Genomic DNA, 27,500 nt, shown 5'->3' with positions numbered 1-27,500 from the left:
AATTAGTATGTGGTCACTTTTCCCAATTGGTGTTTTATAATTTATATCTTCCATTATTTCTGGTTCAGAGGTGAATATAAAATCTAGTCTCGATGGTTCTTTGTTTTGTCTATATCTAGTATTTTCTTTAACCCATTGCGTCAATGTGTAATCTATGGTCATATCCAGTAGGACATTTCCCAAGAGTTCGTCTCCACCTCCCATTGTCAGTTCTTCCCAATTTATTTCCTTTGCGTTAAAGTCACCCATAATTACTATATTTTCTCCATATTTCAGTGTCTCGGTTAATTCATTCTTTGTATCTTCTAGTAATTTTGAGTGTTCGCTGTCTGTCCAGGTCTTAGTTTTTGGTGGCACATAAACAACTATAAACCTTCTACTTTTCATTTTGCTGTTTTCGACTTTAACTGTGATTAATTCCACATTATCTTTTCCTTCTGTTGCCTTTATTACATTTAAGTCCTTTCTATTCAATATCATGACTCCTCCCTCCAGTTTGTCTGTCCTATTTTTCGACCAAATTTTGTATAATCCTTGTCCCACCATACCTAATTGTTTAGGACATTTCCGTTTTGTCTCTGCAATTCCCATTATGTCAGGTTTCTCCATTGATATATAGTCATTCAATTCATTGAATCCTGATATCATACCGTCGATATGCCGCTTTTATTTTTTTCTTCTCTTCTCTCTCCCTCTTTTTTTTAAGTTTCTATTTTTCTGATGTACAATTTTCTCAGTCTCAGATCTATCACTCTCTCTCAAGAAAAAAAAAAAAAAATCCGTCTCCGTTCTTTTCTTGATTTTTCCCTTAGCCTCACTTCTCAATTCCCTATCTTCCTCTAATTCCTCGGGATTCATTTCCTTTTTTATCCATACATTTTTGTATTTTTCACTGTTTGCTAGTTTTGCCACTTTTGATAGTACTTCTGCTATCATTTGTGTTCTTAGTTTGATTTTTATTGGTCTGTGATTCTTTTCTTTTGAGTATGTACCCACTCTGTGTACGTCATCGATTTCTGTATCTAAACTTTGTCCTTCTTGGACAGCTTTTAGAATTTCCTTCGCAATTTCTTTCTCTCCCTTTTCCCTTTTGGTATTTGTGTACAATGTTTTTTACTTATACCATAAACTACAATGCATTTCTTTTTGTCTACTGTGTCTCTCACCCAATTTTCCTTCTCTTTGATCACCTTGATCACTGTTTCCTTTGTATTCTCTTCTACCTGCTGCTGTACTATTTGTGTGAATGATTGTTTTTGACTTTCGCGTTCCTTTTTCCACTGGTTTTTTATTTCGTTTAGGTCAGTTTCTTTGATTCTTCCATTTATTCCGTTACTGCTTTCAATTGTTCTTTTACCTCTTTTTTCAGTTCATCATTTGTAATCTTAACCTCGTTTTCCTTTCTTTCATTTTCTCTTTTTATCGCACTTAGTTCACTTTTTAGTTCGTTTAATTCACTTAGTATTACTTCGTTTGTTGTACGAAGGTTGGTTACTTCTAGTTGCAAAGCTTTGTAGTCTAATTTTAAATCGATCACTTCGTCTGCTAAGTTGTTAATTTCTTTGTTTCGTATTGCTCTGCTAATCCTTAAATCTTTGTGTCCAAGGTTTTCTCCGTTGTTTCCCCTTCCCTCCTAAACCCCGAGAAATATTCATCACTTACGTACCCTCTGCTCGCTTTGAGAGTGTCATTCAGGCATGTTTTTTCCTGCGTATTACCCCCCCACGGGGACTCAATCCTGGATTCGTCTAGTCCTTTTTTCGTTGGTTCATTGATTCTTCCTTCTTCTTTATTATTTTCCATTGTTTAAACTATTTACTGAAGAACTGGATGGGATACAAACCCCTGCGGTCCCACGAATACATATTGATACTCTACTCAATACCAATGAGGCGTTTTTTCCTGGTGAACAGTTAAAGCGCTCGTTCGGAGCGCTAATCGTAGCGAAACTCGGAGAGAAACCCGGAGCAGCTGTTGATACTTCCTTTCTCCTCGACTGCTTACGACCGAATGTGTGCGCGAGCGTGTTTGCGCGCGTGTGTGCGTGCGTGTGTGCGTGCGTGTGTAAATGCGCTTGTGTGTATATATATGTCTCTGTGTGTATATATATATATATGCGTGTGTATATATGCAAGTTTCTTGTGTGTTATTTACAAATGTGCTACTACATTTCTGTATATACATATATATATATATATATATATATATATATATATATATATATATATATTGTCATGGGCTTACTTGGTTTGGCCTGAGTTGATGGAAAGTATGGAACTAATTTCGAGTCTAGGGGTAAGTCAAGTTCCAGATCGGGAGCAAGGCCTTAACAATAAAGTGGAAAGTATAGATAATAAAGCTAGATTAAGGCACATTCCGAGGAAAAGCTCTATTTGAGACTGGATGTAAGCAAGATTATAATAGAGGTAAGATAGAGGTCTGCACGAAACTTAAGTAAACTATATTTACAATAAGAAAAGAAAATAAAGCTTTACTGTTTTACATTTACAAGCATATACTCACAATACACTGAGAAATACATAAAGCATACATAATACACATACTATAAACAAAACAGTCCAAGTTAATGGTTTACACTAAATACAGTACTTGCAAAAAGAGGCGGTGTACCGATATTACAGCGACGAAGGGTTGAGACCAAGAAGGTGGGGGGGGTGTGTGACTAATTGTTTCATGGTCAAGTTTCGAACCTAAACGTATGAGAGACGTTGATGGTGATAAGCCGAATTCAAAACTTCGTTAGGAGCAGGCGGGAGATTTGAAAATCATCCGATTCACCGTTGGCTAACAATATATATATATATATATATATATATATATATATATATATATATATATATATATATGTGTGTGTGTGTGTGTGTGTGTGTGTGTGTGTGTGTGTGTGTGTGTGTGTGTGTGTGTGTGTGTGTGTGTGTGTGTGTGTGTGTGTGTGTGTGTGTGTGTGTGTGTGTTGCGCGTGTGCCCGTGTGTGTGTGTGTGTGTGTGTTTACCTAGTTGTATTTTACGGGAAGGGGAGCTATGCTCGTGGTCTCCCGTCTTCATATCTCATTTTATCTAAACTATTTTTAAATTTATGTATTGTTTTTGCACACACCACTTTCTCATCTAACTTGTTCCAACTGTCTAGTACTCTGTGAGGAAAGCTGTTCTTTTTCACATCTCTTCTATAACTATCTTTCTTGATTTTCTTTCCGTGTCCTCTTATAGTTCTATCATCCCATTTTTTCAGGTTCTCTCTATCAATAATTTCTATGCCTTTCATGATTCTGTAAATAGCTATCAAATCTCCTCTCTCTCTTCTTTGCTCTAGTGTCTGTAGTTCAATTTTTGCTAGTCTCTCTTCATATGATAGTTTTGAGAGTGTTGGTGCCAATTTTGTAATTGCTCTTTGTATTCTTTCAATTTTTTTTATACATTTTTTTGTACTTGGTGACCATATCGTTGCTGCATATTCCAATCTTGGTCTTATCAGAGTGATTAGAATTTGCTTCACCATTTCTTCATCCAGGTATGTAAATGCCACTTTGATTGTTCTTATTGAATTGTAAGTTTCTCCAAAAATCTTATTTATATGTTTCTCAGGTGACATATTATTCATAACAATGACTCCCAGGTCCTTTTCATTTTCTACTTTTTTTATTCCTTCTTCTCCCAATTTATATCATCCTGTTATTCTGTTTTTGCTTTTTCCGAATTCCATTATACTACACTTTTTTGTATTGAACTCCATCTCCCACTTCCTACTCCATTCCTGTACTTTATTCAGATCACTCTGTAGTGACTCACAATCTTCTTCCGTGTTCACTTTTTTTTTTAACAGTTTTGCATAATCTGCAAAGAATCTCATATAACTTTCAATTCCGTCATCCATATCATTAATATATATAGCAAACATTATTGGGGCCAGAACTGTTCCTTGTGGAACACCGCTTATTACTTTATCCCATTTTGAGTGTTTGTCTCTTATCACTACTCTCATTATTCTTTCTTGCAAAAAGTTTTCCATCCATTTAAGCAGTTTGCCCTGTATTCCTCCTTCAGTTTCTAATTTCTTAAGCAACTTCTTATGTGGTACTTTGTCAAAAGCTTTTTTTAGGTCTAGAAATACACAATCAGCCCATCCATCTCTTTCTTGTATTATATCTATTAGCCTTGAATAGAAACATATTAAATTGGTGATGCATGATCGTCCTTGTCTGAATCTAAATTGCCTTGGATTTAGCACGTTGTTTTTTTCTAAATATTTTACCCATCTACTTTTGACAATTCTTTCACAAATTTTTGCTATTGTACTTGTTAGAGAGACTGGTCTGTAGTTGGTAGGGTCTTCCTTATTTTCCCCTTTATATATAGGTACTATATTTGCTTTTTTCCAATCTTCTGGAACTTTTCCTTCTTTCAAGGAATTGTTTATTATGCTATGTATTTTGTCTGCCAGTTCATTCCTGCATTCGTTCAAAATCCAGTTTGCTATTTCATCTGGTCCATGCGATTTTCTGACATCAAGATTACTCAAGTGTTTCAATATTTCATTCTTAGTTACTTCTATTTCTTTCATGGGGGGGAATTTCTCTTTCCATTCTTTCTCTTCAGGTTGTATGTTCTCCCTTGTAAACACTGATTTAAAATGTTTGTTCATAATTTTCGCCATTTCAATTTCCTCTGTGTATTTAACTCCTCTTTGTCTTAATTTCTCCAAATCTTGTTTGTTTTTCAATTTGCTGTTTACAAATCTGTAGAATAGTTTTGGTTGTTCTTTACATTTTTCTATGACATCTTTTTCATATTTTCTCTTTTCCTCTCTGCACGCTTGTACATACTCATTTCTATTACAAGTATATATTTTCCATTTTTTCAGGTCTTCTGTTTTTTTCCATTTGGTCCAAGCTTTGTCTCTTTTGTCTTTTAACTCCCTACAACTTTTGTTGTACCAGCACTTTACATATTTCTTTTCTTGTTTTTGTCTTGGGACATACTTTTCCACTCCTTTATTATAAATTTTTGTCAAAATATTCCATTTCTCTTCCACTGTTGTTTCTTTTTTGAATATTCCTTCCCAGTTTTCTTGTTGAAATAACTCTCTTATTTTATCAAAGTTTGTTTTTTCATACATCATTCTTCCTTTTCTATATTGTTCATTTCTTTTCATGTATTTTTCCTCATTTAGTTCCAGTTCAATCAATATGTGGTCACTTTTACTTATTGGTGTTTTATATTCAATCTTTTCTACTATTCTAGGTTCAGATGTGATTATTAGGTCTAGTCTCAATGATTCTTCTTCATTTCTATACCTAGTGTTCTCCTGTATCCACTGTGTCATCGTATGGTCAATAATCATCTCGAATAGAACATTTCCCCATGAGCCGTCTCCACCCTTTACTGTCATCTCTTCCCAGCAGACTTCTTTGCAATTAAAGTCGCCCATCATAACTATTCTTCCTCCATCTTCCATTATCTTCTATAATGTTATCTTTGTGTCCTCTAACATACTTTTATGTTCACTCTCTACCCACGAGGCTCTTTTTGGAGGCACATAATTTATCACAAACTTTCTGTTCTTCTTATCTCTGTCTTCCTCTTCGATCATAATCATCTCTACTGTATTCTTTCCATATGTGACACACTTCACGTTTATATCCTTCTTAGTCAGGAACATAACTCCACCCCCTTGCTTTGTGTCTCTGTTTCTAATCCAATAATTATATGGGTCATGTCGTTTCTACAATTCCCATTATGTCCGGTACTTTTTCCTTCAGATAATCATTCAGCTCATTCAATCCTGTTATTAATCCATCTATATTTGTGTAAGATACTCTTAATTTTCTGCCACTTCCATTGTATTCTCTGTTTCCCTTTTGTTTTTCTCTAGTATTTCGAATTTCCTTACTTTCATATTCACTATTCTCCAATAGTATTTCTCTTTTTCTGACTCTGTTCTGTTCTCGTTTTTTTTCCTTAGTTTGTTGTCTTTTCATTTTTTCCTCCTCTCTTTCCTCTTTATTCATTTCCCTTTTTATCGATATATTTTTATATTGTTCACTTGCTGCTAGTTTCCCTGTTTTGGATAAGATATTCTCTGTCGTCGTCTGTGATCTGAATTTAATCTTAATTGGTCTGGTCTTATCTGTACTATACTTTCCGAGTCTAAACTTCTCTTCAATTTGTTTCATGATTTCAGGTTCATCTTCCTGAACTAATTCTAGTAATCTGCTTACTTTTTAATTTTCCTCATTGATTCTTGTGGTTCTATCTTGGTTGTGTTTCTCTTCCATTCCTAATATAATTACACATTTCTTTTTATCTGCTAAGTCTCTTACTATATTCTCCTTTTGACTCATCACTTTAATAACTGAGTCTTCACTTTGTTCTTTCATTTGCTGTTTAATTATGTCAGTAAATGCAACTTTACTGTTTTCTTGGATTGTCCTCCAATCCTTAGCTTCTTTAGCTATGGCCTCTTTGTTGTCTTTATTATTCCTCTTTAATTCTTCATTTTCCTCTTTTACTTCTTTTAACTGTCTTTTTAGTTCTTCTGTTTCCTTAGTTAAGTTTTTGTTCGCCTTCTCTAGTTCTTCCAATCTTTCAACCCTTTGCGCAATTTCTAACATTCCACCGAACCTACTATCCCAATGTTCGGTCATTTGATCAAGTTTTTGTTCTAGTCTTGTCAGTCGGGGAAGGTTGGTATCCGTCCCCCCCCTCATTAAATCCATGGAAATTATTATCCTCACCTTCTATTGTGCTGCTCATATCTATGTTTCTAATCTTTACATTTTTGTTAGACCCTTCATCGTCACTAAATTGATCTGGCCCGCGTTTGTTTACATGGCGTCTGCCTACCTGGACCAAGTCCTCTCCTTCCTCATTTCCTTCCATTTCCCTCAGTAATCCCTCCCCTTCTCCTTTTTCCTCACTTCCCACTACACCACGAGCAATCCCCTTCCCTGCAAATACAATAGGTACTTCCTTTGCGTTGAGATCCACGAAAATTTTACTTTTTCTTCAGGACGTCAATCCTCGCCGTCTGTCCGACGTAAGTGTGTGTGTGCGTGTGCGTGTGTGTGCGTGTGTATATGTGTGTGTGTGTGTTTGCGCGTGTGCCCGTGTGTGTGTGTGTGTGTGTGTGTGTGTGTGTGTGTGTGTGTGTGTGTGTGTGTGTGTGTGTGTGTGTGTGTGTGTGTGTGTGTGTGTGTGTGTGTTTGTGCGTGTGCCCGTGTGCGTGAGTGCGTGAGCGTGTGTGTACACGCGCGGGCGCTTTTATTTTCCCTCTGTTTGTCTATCTGCATGGTAACAAGATTAAGATGCCACCCGTCTTTGCCTACATGTACGTGTACGTATGTGGTGTGTCGTGATTGTGGTGGTGGGCCGCATGGTAGCTCGCTCCATTCCTGATACGATCATATACTGTATGTGGGCGGGTGGATGGATCAGACTGTATCCTCAGATTCAGAACTGATGAATGAAGTATCAGTTTTACCTATCTCATATCAGAATATTACTATATAGACTTTATAATGTAGGTCTTACCTTTTCATATCGTTATTGTTATTTGCAGGGTTCCTTTTTGGTCACACAGGCCTTGGCTAAGGCGGTCAAGGCTGCTGGCATCAAGCAGGGCTCGTTCGTCTTGATCTCGAGTATGCTGGCACACATTGCCAGCGAGACCACGGGCCACTACGCGGCTGCTAAGGCCGGGATCCTGGCCCTCAGCAAGAACTTCTCTAAGGAGCTGGCACCGTGAGTGGCTTTTCCTCATAGTCGTCTCTTACGGAGAGACACGCATGTTATGCATGGTACCTCCAACCCCGAACTCATCGAGGATAGGTAGACAGACAGAGACGGAGAGATAGAGATAGAGAAATAGTTAGAGATAGATTGTTAGAGAGATAGATTGTTTGATAGACTGTTAGAGAGATAGATTGTTAGAGAGATAGATTGTTAGAGAGATAGATTGTTAGAGAGATAGATTGTTAGAGAGATAGATTGTTAGAGAGATAGATTGTTAGAGAGATAGATTGTTAGAGAGATAGATTGTTAGAGAGTTAGAGGGTTAGAGAGTTAGAGGGTTAGAAGGTTAGAGGGTTAGAAGAATAGAGGGATAGAGTTGGAGGGGGGACAGAGTTGGAGGGGAGGACAGAGTTGGAGGGGAGGACAGAGTTGGAGGGGAGGACAGAGTTGGAGGGGAGGACAGAGTTGGAGGGGAGGACAGAGTTGGAGGGGAGGGCAGAGTTGGAGGGGAGGGCGGAGTTGGAGGGGAGGGCAGAGTTGGAAGGGAGGACAGAGTTGGAGGGGAGGGCGGAATAGGAGGGGAGGGCAGAGTTGGAGGGGAGGACAGAGTTGGAGGGGAGGGCAGAGTTGGAAGGGAGGACAGAGTTGGAGGGGAGGGCAGAGTTGGAGGGGAGGACAGAGTTGGAGGGGAGGACAGAGTTGGAGGGGAGGGCAGAGTTGGAGGGGAGGGCAGAGTTGGAGGGGAGGACAGAGTTGGAGGGGAGGACAGAGTTGGAGGGGAGGATAAAGTTGGAGGGGAGGACAGAGTTGGAGGGGAGGACAGAGTTGGAGGGGAGGACAGAGTTGGAGGGGAGGATAAAGTTGGGGGCTGTGGGCATCCTCCGGTCGGAACGGTTTCTAGATTGATCGTGACCCTCATCGGGATCAGGGTCCAACACTCCTAGCTGAATGATATCGCCTGACGTCACTCAGAAAAAAAAAATGAACCCGTGAGGTACGTCCTGGAGCTAGAGAAGGAGTGCCTGATAAACTTCTCTCTCTGTTCTTGGCGTCAGCGATGGCATCCGCGTGAATGCGGTACTTCCTGGAATGGTCGAGACGCCCATCATGTCCAAGGAGGTGCTTGAACAACGAACAGCTGACGTTTTACCTTTGCTGTCCATCAAGAGGGCAGGGAGACCCGAAGGTAAGAGCCATTGCACATTGCAAAATTTGTCTCAGTGTGCATTAGGTTCGACATTACCCTCCGACCTTTTCCAGCCGTGTTAGACACATTTCTTTCCGCCGAGTTTTACTCATACATCATCTTTGCTATATTGCTAATCACACTTTTCACTTGTTTGCGCCACATTAGTAGAACCCTTTCTATTGTCTCGCGTCAAGTTACTTTTACATCACATATCCTGTTTTATGTCTGTATTTAATTCATATTAAATTTTCCTTGCCCTGTGGCACTTCCAGACAGGCAGTCTCCACTGCATCTACACTCCTGTTTACTCTGATGCAGAAATATCAGTTCCACTCCATCTCTTACCCTCCTATCTTTTGGCCTTATTACTACCTTCTTAGCTAGCCGCACCACTATTTCTACTCTATGACATCTGGCTATCGCGCACCGCTTCCTCGTTTATTTCGCCTCACACTACCCCTAGCCAAAGGTATCTGAACGTTTTGTCCTCCTTTGTCTTATCACTGTCCTTTTTTTATCCGTCTCTATTTTCCGCAGAAGTGGCCGAGATGGTGTTGTTCCTCCTCTCCGAGCGTAGCAGCTACATCACTGGTGCAGAGTTCTGCGTTGCTGGAGGTGTATAACTTGCAGCACCACGACCGCAACAATTCTCGAAAAGAAAAAACCTAAAATGATTTGGCAGACTTGGAATCCAATCATTGGAAACTTCCTCATGGAAACAACTTAACGCGAAGAATATCACCTGTGAAGAAATATGAACCTTCAAATACTGTGTGAAGTTAGCATTCGTGCAATGCATTGTAAAGACTCTCCACTGTTATCTTTTTAAAGGAAGTATTGTCTGCGTAAGTAAAAAAAAAAAAAGAAAAAAAAAAGAAAATAAAAGAAAGAAAAAAATGCATTTGTTGGTAGGGTTCTTAGTATGTTCCATTTGTTCCGAAGGCCCTTCCTTCAGGAGAAGGACTGGCTGAGTCACACACCCCAAACCAAACGACGAAAACATACGAAACCTATTTTCCAACAACCCCTCCCACCTCAGAACTTGGGGGATGATGAATCCGCCCTGAAGCAACCCTGCTTACAAAGGATTATAAAGGCGGAGCATGCCGACAGGAGACCTTTGGGTCCATATGTAGGTCGGATGCAAAAAAATAATGATAAATGAATAAATGAACAAATAAAAATTATGATAATGTAAATAATAAACAAAATAGGTAAATAAATACATAGGTATAGTTGAATAAACAAACGGGTAAATAGTAGATAACAATAAATTGACATATAGCTAATAATAAACCGAGAATCAAGCATATAATAATAACCAAATGGACAAATGATAGCTAAACAGATAAACAAATAAAACAAATGATAGTCATTACAGCATCTTGCATAGGTGTTTATCTAAATGATTCTTAAAGCTTCGAACTGAACTACATTTCACTGCCTCTGCAAGAGTTTATTCCATTCATTAACTACACGGTTGGCGAAGTTGTTTCTACCCAGTTCCAAATTAAATGTATTTCCGGACAGTTTGAGATCATTGTTTCTTGTCTAATTCTCATTCAGTGTGAACATTTCCTCACTTTTGATGTCAATTCCCTTTAGAATCTTAAAGACCTGTATCAAGTTACCTCTGAGTCTACGCTTTTTTAGGGAAAACAGATTCATATGTTTTAGTCGATTTTCGTATGATTTATTTTTGATATTTGGAATAAGTTTTGTGGCTCTCCGTTGTACTTTTTCCAATCTGTCAATGTCTTTAATGAGATTCGGTGACCATACAGAAACAGCATATTCCAAATGTGGACGAACTAACAATTTATATAGCTTGTTAATTAGAGATGGACTTTTTAAGTCAAAAGATCGCGCAATCAGTCCTAGAATCTTATTTGTTTTCTCAGAGGCTGAAATACACTGCTTAGATGATTTGAGATCTTAACTGATAATTACGCCGGGATCCTGTACACTATCCACTTTTGTTAACGAATTTCCAAATAACTCGTAATCGTACTTACTGCTTACCTGTGTGCATTACCCTTCATTTACTTGTGTTAAATTTCATTAGCCACTTTTCAGACCATTGCTGTAATCTATCTAAATCTTCTTGAATTGGTTTAAGTGATCATTTGCCATTCCGCACAGTTTTGTATTATCAGCAAATTTGGACACATTAGATTTTAGTTCATGGTCTATATCATTTGTATATATTATGAATAGAAGTGGCCCAAGAACGGAACCCTAAGGAATTCCACTTGTAACACTTTTCCATCCAGAAGTTTTTTCCATTTAAAACAACTCTGTTTTCGGCTATTCCTATCATATCGAAATTTTCGCTGTTGACATACGCCTGTATTTCTTGAAATTTGTTCCTAATACTACGAACATTAAAGTACATGGTTTTAAGAAACTCGTGATTATTTCTTTTTGACACGTTTTGAGTTTCAATATCATGCCTTACATTATATTTTTTTTATTGACACCTTGCTCTATATTGATATTTGGTCTTTCATTGACATTCAATGCCTCATTAACATTTCTCCCATCAATATATATATATATATATACAGTATATACACACACACACACACACACACACACACACACACACACACACACACACACACACACACACACACACACACACACACACACACACACACACACACACACACACACACACACACACACACATGGCGCTGTGGTTAGAGCTCTGGCCTGCCACTACGGAGGTCCGGGTTCGACCCTCGCCCGGGGCTGAAATAATATCAGTATCGCAGCGCTGAGGGGTGTTACTCCAACTCTCGTGGGCGGGGAGTTGGGTGTGTGTGTGTGCAAGGTCATAGCATTACCCATAGATCGGACCTACGAGCTCTGAGCTCTCTTCCAGGAGGGAAATAGCTGTCGATCACGAGTCCAACACGTGATCCAAAGACCAAGTGAATACACACACACACACACACACACACACACACATACACACACACAATACAAGTGAACATCTAACATGTTGGAAATATTTGCAAAAGCAAATTACGAATCAAATATCCTACCAGCCACTATAGAAAACTTATTTCAATATGTTATTGGGAAGTCAGTCTGATATCATTCAGAGAACAGGCAGAAGTTAATCAGTAATATCTGAATTGTTTGCATGATCGAGAGGGCTTTAGTCTTAAGATTGTGTTCATGTTTTGAAACGTCATTGAAGCGAGAAATTATGGTAAAGATAATTGTTTTTCACGGTCGAAATTGTCCATTGAGAGTCTCCACATAAAAACGAGGGAGATGCCTTGAACAAATCACTGTACGCCTTTAGCTGAAGGAGAGCTCCTCATCCCACGGAAGGTTGAAGTCCCTTCCGAAGAAACTTGTAGCGAGAGTTGTCGTATCTTGTCTTTAAGTTAGCTAACGTTAGGTAATTCTGTTCAGCTGAAAAATGCCTCTCACTCCTGGAAAAGAGAAATGCAATAGGCTTGGTTGGGGTGTAGCTTGACACTCTCTCCTCCCCCGAACCTAAAAACAAAAGCGAAAAACAGAAAGGAGACATTTTGTACGTCGGAATAGGAGGGGAGTTCTCAAGGTGTTCCTCAAGCCTCCGTCTGTGACATTTCATCATTACGTCTTATTCTTACCAACATAAGTGATTTATATAGTTTGTACTTAGAAAATTGAATTTTGAGTCGCCCACGCGTTAATCCTTGAATAAGCGCTCAAGCATACCTAAAAATTATCGGATTTTCAACTAATTAAAAATCTCCCCCTTTCTCTATGCAGGAGTTGTCCTCGGCAAAATTAAATCGCCTGGCAATAGTCGGCGCAAATATACAAGTTGTGAAGGAAAATGAGAGGCTTGATTGAGAGCTTTAATATTTTAGCTTCACAGGAGTCTTCTCTTGGCTAAATAAAGCCGTACAGTAGATGAAAGAACAAATGTATAAGACGTGAATGACAGTGGTATTGTCAAGGACCTGAAAATGAGTTGTTGATCACCTGAGATGTGGGTTCCACTATAATATCTGAAGGGATTATCTGGTTTGTCAGAAAAATGAATACTTAGACATATATATAACAAAAGGTCTTTCCCCCTTTGTAAGGGGCAATGAGGTTTAACTGAGCTGCGGCTATCGCCATCTGAATTTTTGTTTTAGTAAACTATAGTGAATTTAATATACCCAGCTGGTCAACACACACATAACTGAAGTTTCAGCATAATAAAAACAATGAAGACTTAAAATCTCAACCACTTTGAAAGGCAGAGCCATTCTTAAGCGTGGTTACTGCCATAACGGTATCTTATATCATTATGGCGAAGGTGGTAAGATAATATCGATTAGCCCCTTTCACACGCACACACACACACACGCACACACACACACACACACACACACACACACACACACACACACACACACACACACACACACACACACACACACACACACACACACACACACACACACACACACACACACACACACACACACACACACACACACACACGATGATGATGTTAGTGTTGGTGGTGGTGATGATGATGATGATGACGAACGACGACGGTGGCGACGACGACATTTCGATAACTTTTCGACCTACCAAACTACAGACGACAAAAATCAGCCTAGGGTGAAATAACCGGGATTCGGGTTGTCTTTTCGCTGCTAAATTCAAGTAATAACTGGTGCTGCCATCTTAACGATGGAAGAAAGCTTCCATGAGAACCTTCGCCTATTTCTGTGGCCAGTTCTCTTAATATGTATCCGACTAAAGAAAATGTATACAGGACAAAAGGTCTACTTTACTACTTGCTATAAAGCGAGTGACCTAACAAATAAAATGCGTGCATTAATTATTCATATAATGACGAAAAACACCATTCATCCGTGTATAGTAAATCCCCTATTGACCCTCAAACGGTTTTTGATAGTAACTTCGCTGAGGCGGAAAATGTCAGGAAATAAAAAAAATACGAAATATTTCTTTTCCCTAGCAAGACAGTGTGACTTCAGAAGAGAAGCAGGTCTATTATCTTTAAAGACAATGGCGAGGTTCAGACGAATCCGTAGGGCCTTTCCCCTGAGTGCCGCGGGCAAATGTTAAACGCCTAGGTCGTCGTTGGGCGACACAGCCCTCCTTTCTCCGCGGGGCCTTCCTCTTTTGGTTCGTTGAGATCGTCTCAGGGCACCAAGGGCCGATGGAACTCCGACCACCTGAGAAAGTGAGCTGCAACCGCTGAACACCCGACTTCCACCACTTGCCAGCACCTCATGGGTCCTTGTGAGGCAACAGGGCAGTACTTTGCGACGGAAGCCGATATCAGCTTGGGCAAGCCCGGTTCGTCACTCTCTCAGGCTTGCATGACCCCGTCCAAAGTTCCCTTGTCCCTTGGGCCTTCGAACGCTCTCGCTGATCCTCGGAAGAAGATTCCCACGAAGAGAAGTCGAGTCGAATCGTCCGCTGACGTAGGTAAGAACGGGGTTCAGACCTCTGGTCCCCTGGTGAGGTGCCGCCTTCCTGCGTGTTGTGTCCCTCGTCGCGCCCACTTTGCCGAGGGCGGGACTCGCCGGGGGCGCCCTCCGGCAAAGGGCCGAGTGCATCCCGGATGGAGGCTGCTCGCGGCGGTGCCACGGCCGAGTCTCCAGCAAGGTCCTTCCTTCGTCCCTGAAGGATCCGAGGTGATGTAAATCGGTATCGGACAAAAAGTTTACAGACACTCCTCAATCTTCTTCTACTCCTCCACTTCTTCCTCCTCCTCTTTCTCTTCTCTTATCTTCTCTCACTCCTATGTATAGCACACACACACACACACACACACACACACACACACACACACACACACACACACACACACACACACACACACACACACACACACACACACACACACACACACACGACTCGGTGGCGCGGTTGGTAGAGTCCCCGACTGTCACTACGGCGGTCTGGGATCGAATCCTGCCCAGGGCTGAAATAATTTCAGTATCGCTGCGCTTCGAGTTGTTACTCCTACTCTCGTGGGCAGGGAGTTGGATGTGTGTGTGCGTGTAAGGTCACAGCATTAGCCTACCCATAGATCGGTTACACGAGCTCTGAGCTCTCTACCGGAAGGGAAATAGCTGTCGATCACGAGTACAACACATGATCCAAAGACCATGGTGAACCACACACACACACACGCGCGCGCGCGCGCGCGCTCTGGCACGGTTTGTAGAGCACTGGACTGCGAAGTACTGTGGTGATCGCAGTACCTAGTTCGAATCCTGCCCAGGGCCGAAATTATTTCGGTATCTCTGCGCTTCGGGTCGTTACTCTGACTCTCGTGGGCGGGGAGTTGGGTGTGTGTGTGTGTGTAAGGTCATAGCATTACCCATAGATCGGTCATACGAGCTCTGAGCTCTCTTCCGGGAGGGAAATAGCTGTCGATCACGAGTCCAACACGTGATCCAAAGACCAAAGACCAAAGTGAACACACACACACACACACACACACACACACACACACACACACACACACACACACACACACACACACACACACACACACACACACACACACACACACACACACACACACACACACACACACACACACACACACACACACACACACACACACACACACACACACACACACACATATATATATATATATATATATATATATATATATATATATATATATATTAGCACAGCGTAATGTAATAGCACATTGGGAAAATGAAACTTGTTAACCCACTGTCGGAGAAAAGAAATCAGAAATACTAATTATCTGTATATTTCGACCACTGACTGTGGTCCTCTTCAGCAGAATGATACAAAGAATAGAGTTAACAAGTATAAATATGGACAGGGAGAGAACAATTAGGAGACGCGGGCAAGGGGACTCAAGTTACTTGGGGTTGGTATGTGGGAATCTGTCCTGCCGCTTTCACAATCAATTTGTTTGCTGCCATCCATGTGATCCAGTCTGGTGACCATTGACCTTTCGATAAATTAAAATTGGGTAGGTGTTTAATGAGAGAGGATTCAATAATTTTTCTTCGAAAACTACACTGGGATTTATAAATAATTTCAGCCTTTTCCCAATCCATGCGGTGGTCCTCCTTACTGGTGTGGAGAAACACAGCTGAATTTTCTTGTCCGTACTTAACGGAATTTTTATGCTCCTTTATTCTCGTGGAAGAGACTTAACCAGGAAGAGACTTAACCAGGAAGAGACTTAACCACGAGAATAAAGGAGCATAAAAATTCCGTTAAGTACGGACAAGAAAATCCAATTTCAATTTATCGAAAGGTCAATGGTCACCAGACTGGATCACATGGATGGCAGCAAACAAATTGATTATGAAAGCGGCAGGACAGATTCCCACATACCAACCCCAAGTAACTTGAGTCCCCTTGCCCGCGTCTCCTAATTGTTCTCTCCCTGTCCATATTTATACTTGTTAACTCTATTCTTTGTATCATTCTGCTGAAGAGGACCACAGTCAGTGGTCGAAATATACAGATAATTAGTACTTCTGATTTCTTTTCTCCGACAGTGGGTTAACAAGTTTCATATATATATATATGTATATATATATATATATATATATATATATATATATATATATATATATATATATAAAGAAATACTAATACTATTCATAGCATGTTTGAGAATGAAATAGACAAGAACCGATGTACCAACAGTGTGGTTAACAAATGTAATAAACTTAGTACTTATATAGTGAACGCTGAAATGATTGGTTGTTTTGTGAGAAAATGAGATAACTTTATGTATAGGGATCACAAGTGGTAAAGGACATGGAACTGTCTAGTGTAGGCCTTATGGTCTCTTATAATAAAATGAATAAAGAGCAAACCAATAAGTAAGCGAATGAAAGAATTTATAGAATAAAAACATCAAGAATGTGAAGGAAATGCAGTCGAAGTTGATGGAAAAAAAAATTGTGTTGCATTTTGTTGTCGATAATCAATGTGTCTTTCTACCTTTAGCAGACAATATCACGTCGAAAGTCTACTTTGCCATTTAAATTTTGTGAATCGGGTGCATAGATTAAACTTATTTCTAGAGGTTATCTTTTACATAACCTGTCAATCCAAGTTCTGCAGCAACGCAGAGCTCTGCTCCAGTGATGTAGTTGGAACGCTCGGAGAGGGGGGACAACACCATCTCGGCCACTTCTGCAGAAAATAGAGACTGGCATAAAAAAAAAAAAAAAAAAAAGACAGGACAAAGAAAGACAAAACGTTCAGATACCTGTGGGTGGACGTGGAGGTGCGAGGCGAAGCAAACCAGTCAGGTATCGGAGAAGTGGCAGGAGTGAAGTGAGTGGTGCGGCTACTAATAAGTTATTGATGAGACCAAAATATAGAAGGGTAAAAGATGTAGTGGAGCCACTATTTCTGCATTAGAGTAAATAGGAGGGTAGATGCAGCAGAGATTGCTTGTCTGTAAGTTCCGCAGTGCAAGGGAAACTGAATAGGAATTAAATACAGACATAAAACAGGATATGTGATGTAAAAGTAACTTGACGTGAGACAATAGATTATTATTTTTTCTGGGTGACGCCAGGCGACATCATTCAGCTAGAAATGCTGGACTTTGGTCCCTATTGGGGCTTCGACCGGAGGATGCCCGTCCGCTATCTGGGTTGCGTAAAATGGTCTGAGCCAACTACTTATTCAGAATAAAAATGGATGGCTTCCATCAGTGTCAAGCATGAACTTACAAATGTAGGAAACCATATAGTGATATACATATAAGATCTCACTAAACTAGTTGTTGGATGCTGCAGCTGGAAATCCTTTCAGTTTTGTTCTGCGTACTGTTACTCAGTGTCTGCAAGAGTAAAACAGCCCATGATTGTGAGCAGATTTCAGTCCTGGAATCACCGCCACTCCCCATCTCCCTTCAGACGTAATGGAAAATGTACGGGCCCAAACAAGGCCACTCACTGCTTTGAAGTAGCCACACAGTTCGGATCGTGAGAGTTTGAGCTGTATGTTGGCATCCTCCTACATTAGGGGGCTCACCCATAGCTCAGTTTAAAATACCCCTATTTTAATATTGATATTGAACTGGGCGACTCGTGTTCTTATCTCCTACTAGGTCAAACACTCCTCTGAGATAAATAAGATCACCAGGTGCCAGCCAGACCACAATTCTTAACCCATTAAACTCCGATGACAAGATTTTTGTCATTTGATCAAATAAAACAAAAAATCATAAAACACCAAAATGTTTGATCAAACACCAGAAAAATATGACGTCAGTCCTCGCTTCGCTCGCGAGCGAGGCGAGGACTGACGTCATATTTTTCTGGTGTTTGATCAAACATTTTGGTGTTTTATGATTTTTTGTTTTATTTGACCAAATGACAAGAATCTTGTCATGGCAGTTTAATGGGTTAACCTACCTGCTGCCTTCCACCCGCCTCCACCCCCTTCCACTCACGACCATGAACTTCGCATTGGCTCCTCGCTCGTTCCCAGTCGAGCGAGCCCTTCTGGACCTCAGCACTTCCTCGCTAATTCAACTCTACCCACCTCAGCCTACCAACTACAACCTTCACCCATCGACACCCTTGGCTCGAGTGCCAACCGAAAATTGCAAACCCAGCAATATTTACGGTCAACATCATCAGATACAGCCTAACGTCAGTCTTCAGCTAACCACAGTGTTACTCAGACATCAGCTATCGCACGTAATGTACCCATTTCCCAAATTTTTACACATGTAAACACATTTGATATAAAGAGTATGTCACAAACCAATAAGTGCATACAAATATCCCATATACCAAAAACATAAAGTGATCAAATGATTCATTTCCAGTTCTCTAAATCAAACATAACATCCAATAAAAATATCTACATTCATAAGATGTAAAGTAATTGATATACAACAAATTCTCCAATGGTCTATAAAGTATAGGTCAACCCACGAGCGCTTCGCTTTTCCTGTGTTCTGCGCATCCGTGACGTCAACGGGTGCAGTAGAGGTTAAACGCGGGAGCGTGTGTCAATCTGTGCTTGCCACTGAACGGGACAAGGTCACACTTCTCTGCCTACTTATCCTCACCGTTCTTGTGGTATCACAATGCCGTCTTGCGCCGTGCGTAGCTGTGCTAATTTTCGAGTGAAAAGGAAATTTAATTTTCATTATTTTCGGTTTCCAAAAGATAAAGAAACCCCAAATCGCTGGATTCAGCTGTGTGGGAGAAAAGACCATAAACCCACTGACTCAACGCGTATGCGGCTAACATTTTGAACAATTAGCATTTCAGAGAAATATGAAATACGAACTCCTTGGAATACCGGTGCCTCCAAGTTGTATAGCATTCAAGCCTAGTGCAGTTCCATCGTTACATTTACTCAGATGTCATGATAATATTAGTAATAATATGATATATATATATATATATATATATATATATATGTATATATATATCATAGCAATGATTATTATATGGATCATGTGAAGATCTGTTTCCCTAGAACACCCATGTAAAGAAATTCCACCCTCATAGTAAACTGGCAAGATGTGACCTTGCACAGCTGTCCCCAGGTCAGATCCGAAGGCGGGGTTATATTCGCATCTAAAGTCATGTCAAGTCCCTGGGATCATGTGAAGACCTACCTCCCCAGATGTGCTCATCTGAAGATCTGTCTCCCTATGCCCGTCTGGGGAGACAGATCTCCAATTAAAGTTAATAATAGTAGTAATACTAATTATTATTATAAGAGAGAGAGAGAGCGGGAGTAGAAAAAGAGAGCGAGAGTAAGGCCGAGAGAGAGAGAGAGAGAGAGAGAGAGAGAGAACGGGAGCCATGGGGAGGGGGGGAGGAGGAGAGAGACACCTGACAGATCACGCCGACTGCACCCAGTGACGTCACGAACCCCCCACTTCCCCCGCTGGGTATTTGGAACCTGCGCGTGGGTTGACCTATACTATATAGACCTTGCTTCTGGACCTCAGCACTTCCGCGCTAATTCAACTATACCCACCTCAACCTACCAACCACACCCTCCACCCACCACCACCCTTGGCTCGAGTGCCAACCGAAAATTGGAAACCCAGCAATATTTACAGTCAACACCATCAACTACAGCCTAATGTCAGTCTTCAACTACCCACAGTGTTACTCAGACATCAGCTACCGCACGTAATGTACCCATTTCCCAAATTTTTACACATGTAAACACATTTGATATAAAGAGTATGTCACAAACCAATAAGTGCATACAAATATCCCATATACCAAAAACATAAAGTGATCAAATGATTCATTTCCAGTTCTCTAAATCAAACATAACATCCAATAAAAATATCTACATTCATAAGATGTAAAGTAATTGATATACAACAAATTCTCCAATCCACATAGAACTAATAGAAATAACTATACTTATCAATCAACAGCTAATACAAACAAATGCATACTACCAATAACAGATATAGAATATCAGACACCATGTAAACATATCAAACCTGAGATATATACAACTCAATAATTAAATAACAAAACGTCCCCCAGTACATTTTGACACAATATATTTATGAGATTTTTTTTCAAACTCATTCTATATAGATAACAAATAGAACACACCTCTATATAGATATGAAATAAAATACATCTCCCAATGCAATTTCGGCAATATACTTACGAGATATTTCTTCAATCTCATTTTATACAAATATCTCTCAAATACAAGTTACAATATCACCTCCTCCATCATGTACTCAAATAATTAACCAATATATATATGACAATTCAATATCACACTAACCTTAGACTAAATCAAAACTAAACCTAACAAAATGCTCACCTCAGCATGACTCAACCACAGCCCCCCCCCCCCGAGGAAATAAAATAAGATAAATCAAGAAAACACAACGACAAATCCCACAATGAACAAAACCAACACATAAAAAAATGCCACTATAATAGTATCATTCCTCCTACAGAAGCAAAGACATCATGCGTTCCAATACGTTACATGGCCCTCACGATCACTTACCAAAAGTCTTTCCCACTATATGTATAAATACTTCTCTACTTCCTTCCGACCGTGACGCCCCGGAATAACACACAATTACATCAAACTCAAAACTATACTAAATATATGTATTGCTAATATAATATAACCATCTCCAACACATTTGTCGATATTCAACATTCAAAATTTTATCACCTTCCCAACTCAGCTCAAACAATATAGGTCAGACAAACCCAACCAAGATACGAAAATCACACAAATTTCAGAAAATACATATTCTCAAAACTTTCCACTCAGACGCCCAATAATCATTTCATACCATAATCTAAACCCATACATCTAATATATACATCCATCTCATACATTTTTTTTAAACTCAAAAGTTAACTGCTTCGAACAAACAACAAAACCCACAGATTTCCATAATCTATGTATAAGAGTGATGATAAGAACAGCAACATCATTTACAGAAATAACAATTCCTCCCCCCCCCAAAAAAAAAAGCCAATAATCATTCACAAACCTCAGCATAATGGAACAAAATGAATAGATAAAAGAAACAGTCCCATTAACTTTTACAACTTCTTACAGAAAAAAAACATAAATCCCAAATTCCTACACTGTAATCCTACCTGTAAACGGATATATCTTCATGTTAATTTACCAATATGAATATTTAGCCTTAAACATACTAACACATTCTCGTTAAAAACAAACTAACCAATATTTTTAGGATGTCATGTCTTCAGTAAAGCTATGTCTCTAGTGAAGGTGTACCCATATACAAATTACATATATCTCACAAAAAAGAGATCACCGAACCAAAATGACAAAACTCATTGAACAGAGAAAGAATATAATCAGTGCAAGTGCGAGCAACAAATTTATTCTCATTGGAAAGAGAATGCACGTGCAAGTGATTTTTTTTTAAGTAGCTTTATTGAACACATCCAAGATATGATACAATACGTAAACCCCCCCCTTTTACTCATTCAAATAAATTTTACAAGTCAATGTCTCCTACTAGCAACTTGACAAATTATCATATCTTTATATTTCTTTTGTAATTTTGTATGTCAGACCCCACTGTCACGACCTTGACCCAAGGTCGGGGAAGTAATGTAACCGTCACTAATCATCACCAACCACGCACGTGATCCACACACATGCGACATGGTACTCGCCTTTGGCAAGACCTCTAATCTTTGCAAACCTTACGACTTTCCCAATCCAAAACGTCTGACTAAACACCTACATAACAGGATGCGCCCAGTGTCACAACACAAGATGCCTAATGTCACCAGACAGACCCATTGAACCATTTTTTTTACACTTACCCCAATTACATTACAATAACGTAACGTATATACACCATATCTAACCAAATCCACCAACCATACAACTAACCCCTATATAACGGAACTAACATCTATGCCTATAATTGTTAACTAACATGTCTCATATACGGCAACTCACCAACCCCCTTTATTATCGGACAGCTGTGCTACGGAGACCATAAGACTACCGAGGTCATGTCCCTGGCAGGAGGCAGTGCCGAGGTCAAGGCCCGGCACGAGGATTATTGGGTCAAAGACCTAGTTGTATGTAACACTGAAAAAAAACTCTGGCATGGAAAGTTATAGCTTTTCTAGACTAATTTTGGGGTGCTTAATCCAAATCTGATATCAGAATTGCTATCACACCACATTTTTACGCTATCACCATACCCCATTTTCCTGTAATTTTCTGCAAGTATTACCTTTTCACTCTTCCTCATTACAAGCTGCTTAATATGTTTTTACGCTTCCTTACATACATACATATATATATATATATATATATATATATATATATATATATATGTATATATATATATATATATATATATATATATATATTACTTTCTTATCGTTAGGGATAAGCAGAGGTATTTTTCTTGCAAAATCTGGCAAGTTTTTTATTTTTCTTTGTCTCGCCAAAGAAAATATGACAGTTGATTTTTGAGCTGCAGTGCAAAAGGTTAGGGTTACTCAATGTTGTGATTCTTTTGCTTCGAGTTTTCGTTTTTCTTGTTTATTATTTTTAGATTCAATTTTATTTTGTTTATTGGGGAACAGGTTATACATGTTAACTAATTTTGTATCTACATTTTGTACTAATTTACGTGACAACAAAGTTTCTATAAATGTGTAGACCAAAGTAATCATGCTGATAGTTATGACCTACATAATTGTGTTTCTTCTTTGCAGATCGTGATTACTTAGCAGTTAGAATGAACGCAGCTATGGCTACAACATCGCAAAGAAGAAAATGTTGTAATGACCCAAATGTATTTTGTTACATCTGCGGAAACTACACTTTAAAGGATCAAAGGCGCAACATAACTACTTCTGTCAAGAAAATGTACCTTGCCTACTTTAAGGTACATCTTGGAGACCAGGACAAAAGCTGGGCTCCTCACATAGTGTGCAAAACATGTGTTGAAACCTTGCGATCATGGACTCAAGGAAAGAATGCTAAGCTCAAGTTTGGAGTGCCAATGGTTTGGAGGGAACCAACAAACCATTTTGATAACTGTTACTTCTGTCTTGTCAATGTGAAGGGTTCCAATAAGAAAACCAAGCATCTCTTGGAGTATCCAGATATCCCTTCTGCCATTCGACCAGTTGCACATTGTGATGAAATATATGTACCAGTATTTGCTGGAGTACCTGAGATTGATGACGCCATCAGTCCAACAATTTCTAATACGGATGAAGATGAACCGGATGATGTTTTTCTGCCATCTTTTGAAGATTATGATACGCCTTCTCTGTTCACTCAGGCTGAATTAAATGATCTGGTAAGATATTTGTATTTGCCAGAGATGTCTGCTGAATTATTAGCTTCCAGGTTGAAAGAAAAAAGAATGTTAGAACCTGGCACTAGTGTTTCTTTTTGTCGTAACAGAGAAGCAGAACTACGGAAGTATTTTAAGTCTGATGCTCAACTTGTGTATTGTAGTGATGTTGAAAGCCTTCTGCTTGCTATGGGACTACCTGCATATGATCAAAGTGAGTGGAGACTTTTTATTGATAGTTCCAAAAGGGGCTTGAAATGTGTTTTGCTTCACATCGGAAACAAGTTTGGTTCTATTCCAGTAGGACACTCGGTAATCATGAAAGAAGAATATGCCAGCATCAAGATTGTTCTGGAGAGGTTGCAACATCATGTACATAAATGGTTAATCTGTGTATATTTGGAAATGGTGAACTTTTTGCTGGGTCAGCAAGGAGGTTACACACAATACCCCTGTTTTTTTGTGTTATTGGGACAGTAGGGCTACAGCAGACCACTGGGCGAAAAAGGAATGGCTCCCAAGGAGTTTGACACCTGGTGAGAAGAACATCATCAATAATCCTCCTGTTCAGAGAGACAAAATAGTCTTTCCTCCACTACATATGCACCTTGGTTTGATGAAACAATTTGTGAAAGCCCTTGATCACAATGGAGAATGCTTCTACCACATATGTTCAACATTTCCATGTCTGAATGAAGAGAAGAAAAAAATCAAGAGTATTTGATGGACCTCAGATAAGAACACTACTCAGAGATGCCACCTTTGTCACAACAATGAATGAAGTAGAGGCTAGAGCTTGGAATGCTTTCTCTGATGTAATAAAGAATTTCCTTGGAAACAGGAAAGCTGACAACTATAAAGAGATTGTGGAGGAACTGCTTCTGAGTTTTCAATCACTTGGATATAAAATGAGCATCAAGTTGTACTACTTACACAGTCATTTGAGTAATTTTCCCCGAGTACCTGGGTGATATCAGTGAAGAACAAGGTGAACGCTTTCATCAAGACATTAGAATTATGGAAGAACGCTACCAAGGCAGATGGGACTGCAATATGATGGCCGACTACTGTTGGAGCTTGAAGAGGGATGTTCCAGATGTTGTGCATGACAGAATGTCGAAAAAAAGAAGTTCATGTAGCTGTAACTTAATCATAAACAATGAGTATTTTGTACATTTTTGCATATAATTCTTTCACTATAAGCACAAAATTGCCAAATTGCCAATTCACGTAAATACATATCTTATATCTTGGAAACCTGATGTGATGGACAAAAACTGATTGCATATTTGAATTCAGCACACCAATATTAATTCGAATTCGGTCTTAAAGCCCATGCCAGAAATATTGTGTTTACCAGTGTAATCTTCGTACCTGAATAAAGTCAACAAAGCCCAGCGGAGACTTTACCTCAGCCGAAAACCACCATTGCTTGTAGCTAAACACTGGTTACATTAGTACCATCAAAATCGGAAGAGGTCAGTCACAAAACGGTTCTAACCCTTCCTCCTTTCCCCCTTTTCTCCTGCCACCTTCTCCTCACCTTTCCACCATCCATTATCCCCCTCCTCCCCCCTCTGTCATTGCTCTTCCCCTCTTCCGGAAACTAAAATCGTCTACCGTTTTTTTTTTCAGCTGCCTGACGACGAGCCTTCAAAAAGAGTACCAGTCCACCCCTCCTCACACATACACAGAGTGGATCTTTCACATTATATATATATATATATATATATATATATATATATATATATATATATATATAAATGTGTGTGTGTGTGTGTGTGTACACAGGCACACAGGCACACACACGCACACGCACACACATGCACACACACGCATACACACATGCACACACACACACACACACACACACACACACACACACACACACACACACACACACACACACACACACACACACACACACACACACACACACACACACACACACACACACACACACACAGACACACACACACACACACACACATATATATATATATATATATAGATATGTATATATATATGTATATATATGTACATGTATATATATATATACATGTATATATATATATATATATATATATATACATGTATATGTATATATGTGTGTATATATATGTATGCATGTATGTATCTCTTTACCTATCTATTCGTCTATCTATCTATAACTCTATATCCCCATCTCTCCATCTCTCCATCTCTCTATCTCTCCTTGATGAGGTCTGGATTGATGCACATGTCAAGCGCGTCTTCTCGTAAGAGACGACGACGAGGCAAAACGACTCACGGTGCCAATTCCTTGGAGAAGGTCTTGCTGAGGGCCAGGACCCCGGCCTTGGTTGCCGAATAGTGGCCCACGGTTTCGTTGGCAACGTGTGCCAGCATACTCGAGATCAAGACAAACGAGCCCTGCTTGATGCCAGCAGCCTTGACCGCCTTAGCCGAGGCCTGCGTGACCAAAAAGGAAACCTACGGATAACAATAACTATATGAAAAGGTAAGACCTACATTCCAAAGTCTATATAGTAATATTCTGATATGAGATAGGTAAAACTGAAACTTCATTCATCAGTTCTGTATCTGACGATACAGTCGGATCCACCCACCCGCCCATATACAGTACATGATCATAACAGGGATGGCAGTGGGCGCCTACCATGGTGCCCACAACCACAACCACCACCGGTCACATACGTAGATGTACATATAAACAGAGACGATTGGCATGAATTCATCTTAATCATGTTACCATTCAGACAGACAAACAAACAGGGGAATTAACAAAAGCGCGAGCGCATGCAAACGCACACAGGCACACGCTTAAGCATTCACAACACACACACACTCCTCCCAGACCTCGTTATACCTTGACTTCTCACAGGAATGTGCCCTTTAGGGCTACAGAAAGCAGAATGCCTAGTCCTACACTCCGTCCTGTTATAGCCACCTTTCCGACCCGGATAGGAAGACTCGGTGGCAGTATTCTTTCTTCTTCCTACCACAAAAGAAAGGCGAAAATGGAAATAAATACTCAAAGAAGTGGCGCAATACAGTTTTAAGGGGTGTGATAGCATAACGGAGGGACAGTCGTAGCATAATTTCTCTATGATTAGAGATTTGCTCTAACATAGACAAAATGATGTAGGCGCTCCCCATATAGTCCCTAAAATATCGTTTTCATGCTACTGTACATTTTATACCGTACAGTAACATGTAGCCAATACTTCAGACGGGGAGACCTAACCACCAAATAATTTTTTTTTTTTTTTTGTATTTTTTGGCATACATTATTTTTTGCCACAAGAACGTCAGTTTCCCAGGAAATGAAATATTTTGGGCAAAATGCCATTTATGGTAAGATCCAACCCTGTATAAAGTATGTCAAATTAAATACCTCTCAGTGTTCTATATCAACTTGGCAGTTGCCATAAAGATATTATTTTAAAATTTTATTTCTAGGACTCTGTTGTAGCTGTGTAACTGTGAGGTTGTGAACTGTAATGAAATGTTGGAATTGTGAAATAAAAGGTAGTTTTTATTTCAGTTCTTGTAAGAAGGAAAAGAAAAAATATCGTTTTATATAATGGAGTGATAAAGTAACTATTTTATCACTTATTTTTAATGTTAGCGTGCTAGTTGCAATAAAATATCATAATTCAGAATCATAAATGCCACATCAATTTGGGAGCATCTGGCAACCCTGAGTGAAAGCGT

General features: G+C 39.5%; 1 protein-coding gene across 1 annotated transcript in view; it reads left to right on the top strand.

Moving 5' to 3' along the window:
• Nucleotides 1–11,369, top strand: part of LOC143032843 ((3R)-3-hydroxyacyl-CoA dehydrogenase-like) — a 19,208-nt gene extending 7,839 nt beyond the window's left edge. Inside the window, exons 4-6 of the mRNA XM_076198004.1 lie at nt 7,580–7,761; nt 8,808–8,938; nt 9,479–11,369. Of these exons, the coding sequence (XP_076054119.1) occupies nt 7,580–7,761; nt 8,808–8,938; nt 9,479–9,564 (399 nt within the window). The 3' untranslated portion in view covers nt 9,565–11,369. The remainder of the gene's footprint in view (nt 1–7,579; nt 7,762–8,807; nt 8,939–9,478) is intronic.
• Nucleotides 11,370–27,500: the final 16,131 nt, after the last annotated feature.

The sequence above is a fragment of the Oratosquilla oratoria genome, chromosome 14 (genome assembly GCF_046742065.1).
Source record: "Oratosquilla oratoria isolate Oo_2021 chromosome 14, ASM4674206v1, whole genome shotgun sequence".
In the NCBI taxonomy this organism is placed as follows: domain Eukaryota; kingdom Metazoa; phylum Arthropoda; class Malacostraca; order Stomatopoda; family Squillidae; genus Oratosquilla; species Oratosquilla oratoria.
The sequence above is the reverse complement of the archived record's forward strand: the minus strand, read 5'-3'. Positions and strand labels throughout refer to the sequence as shown.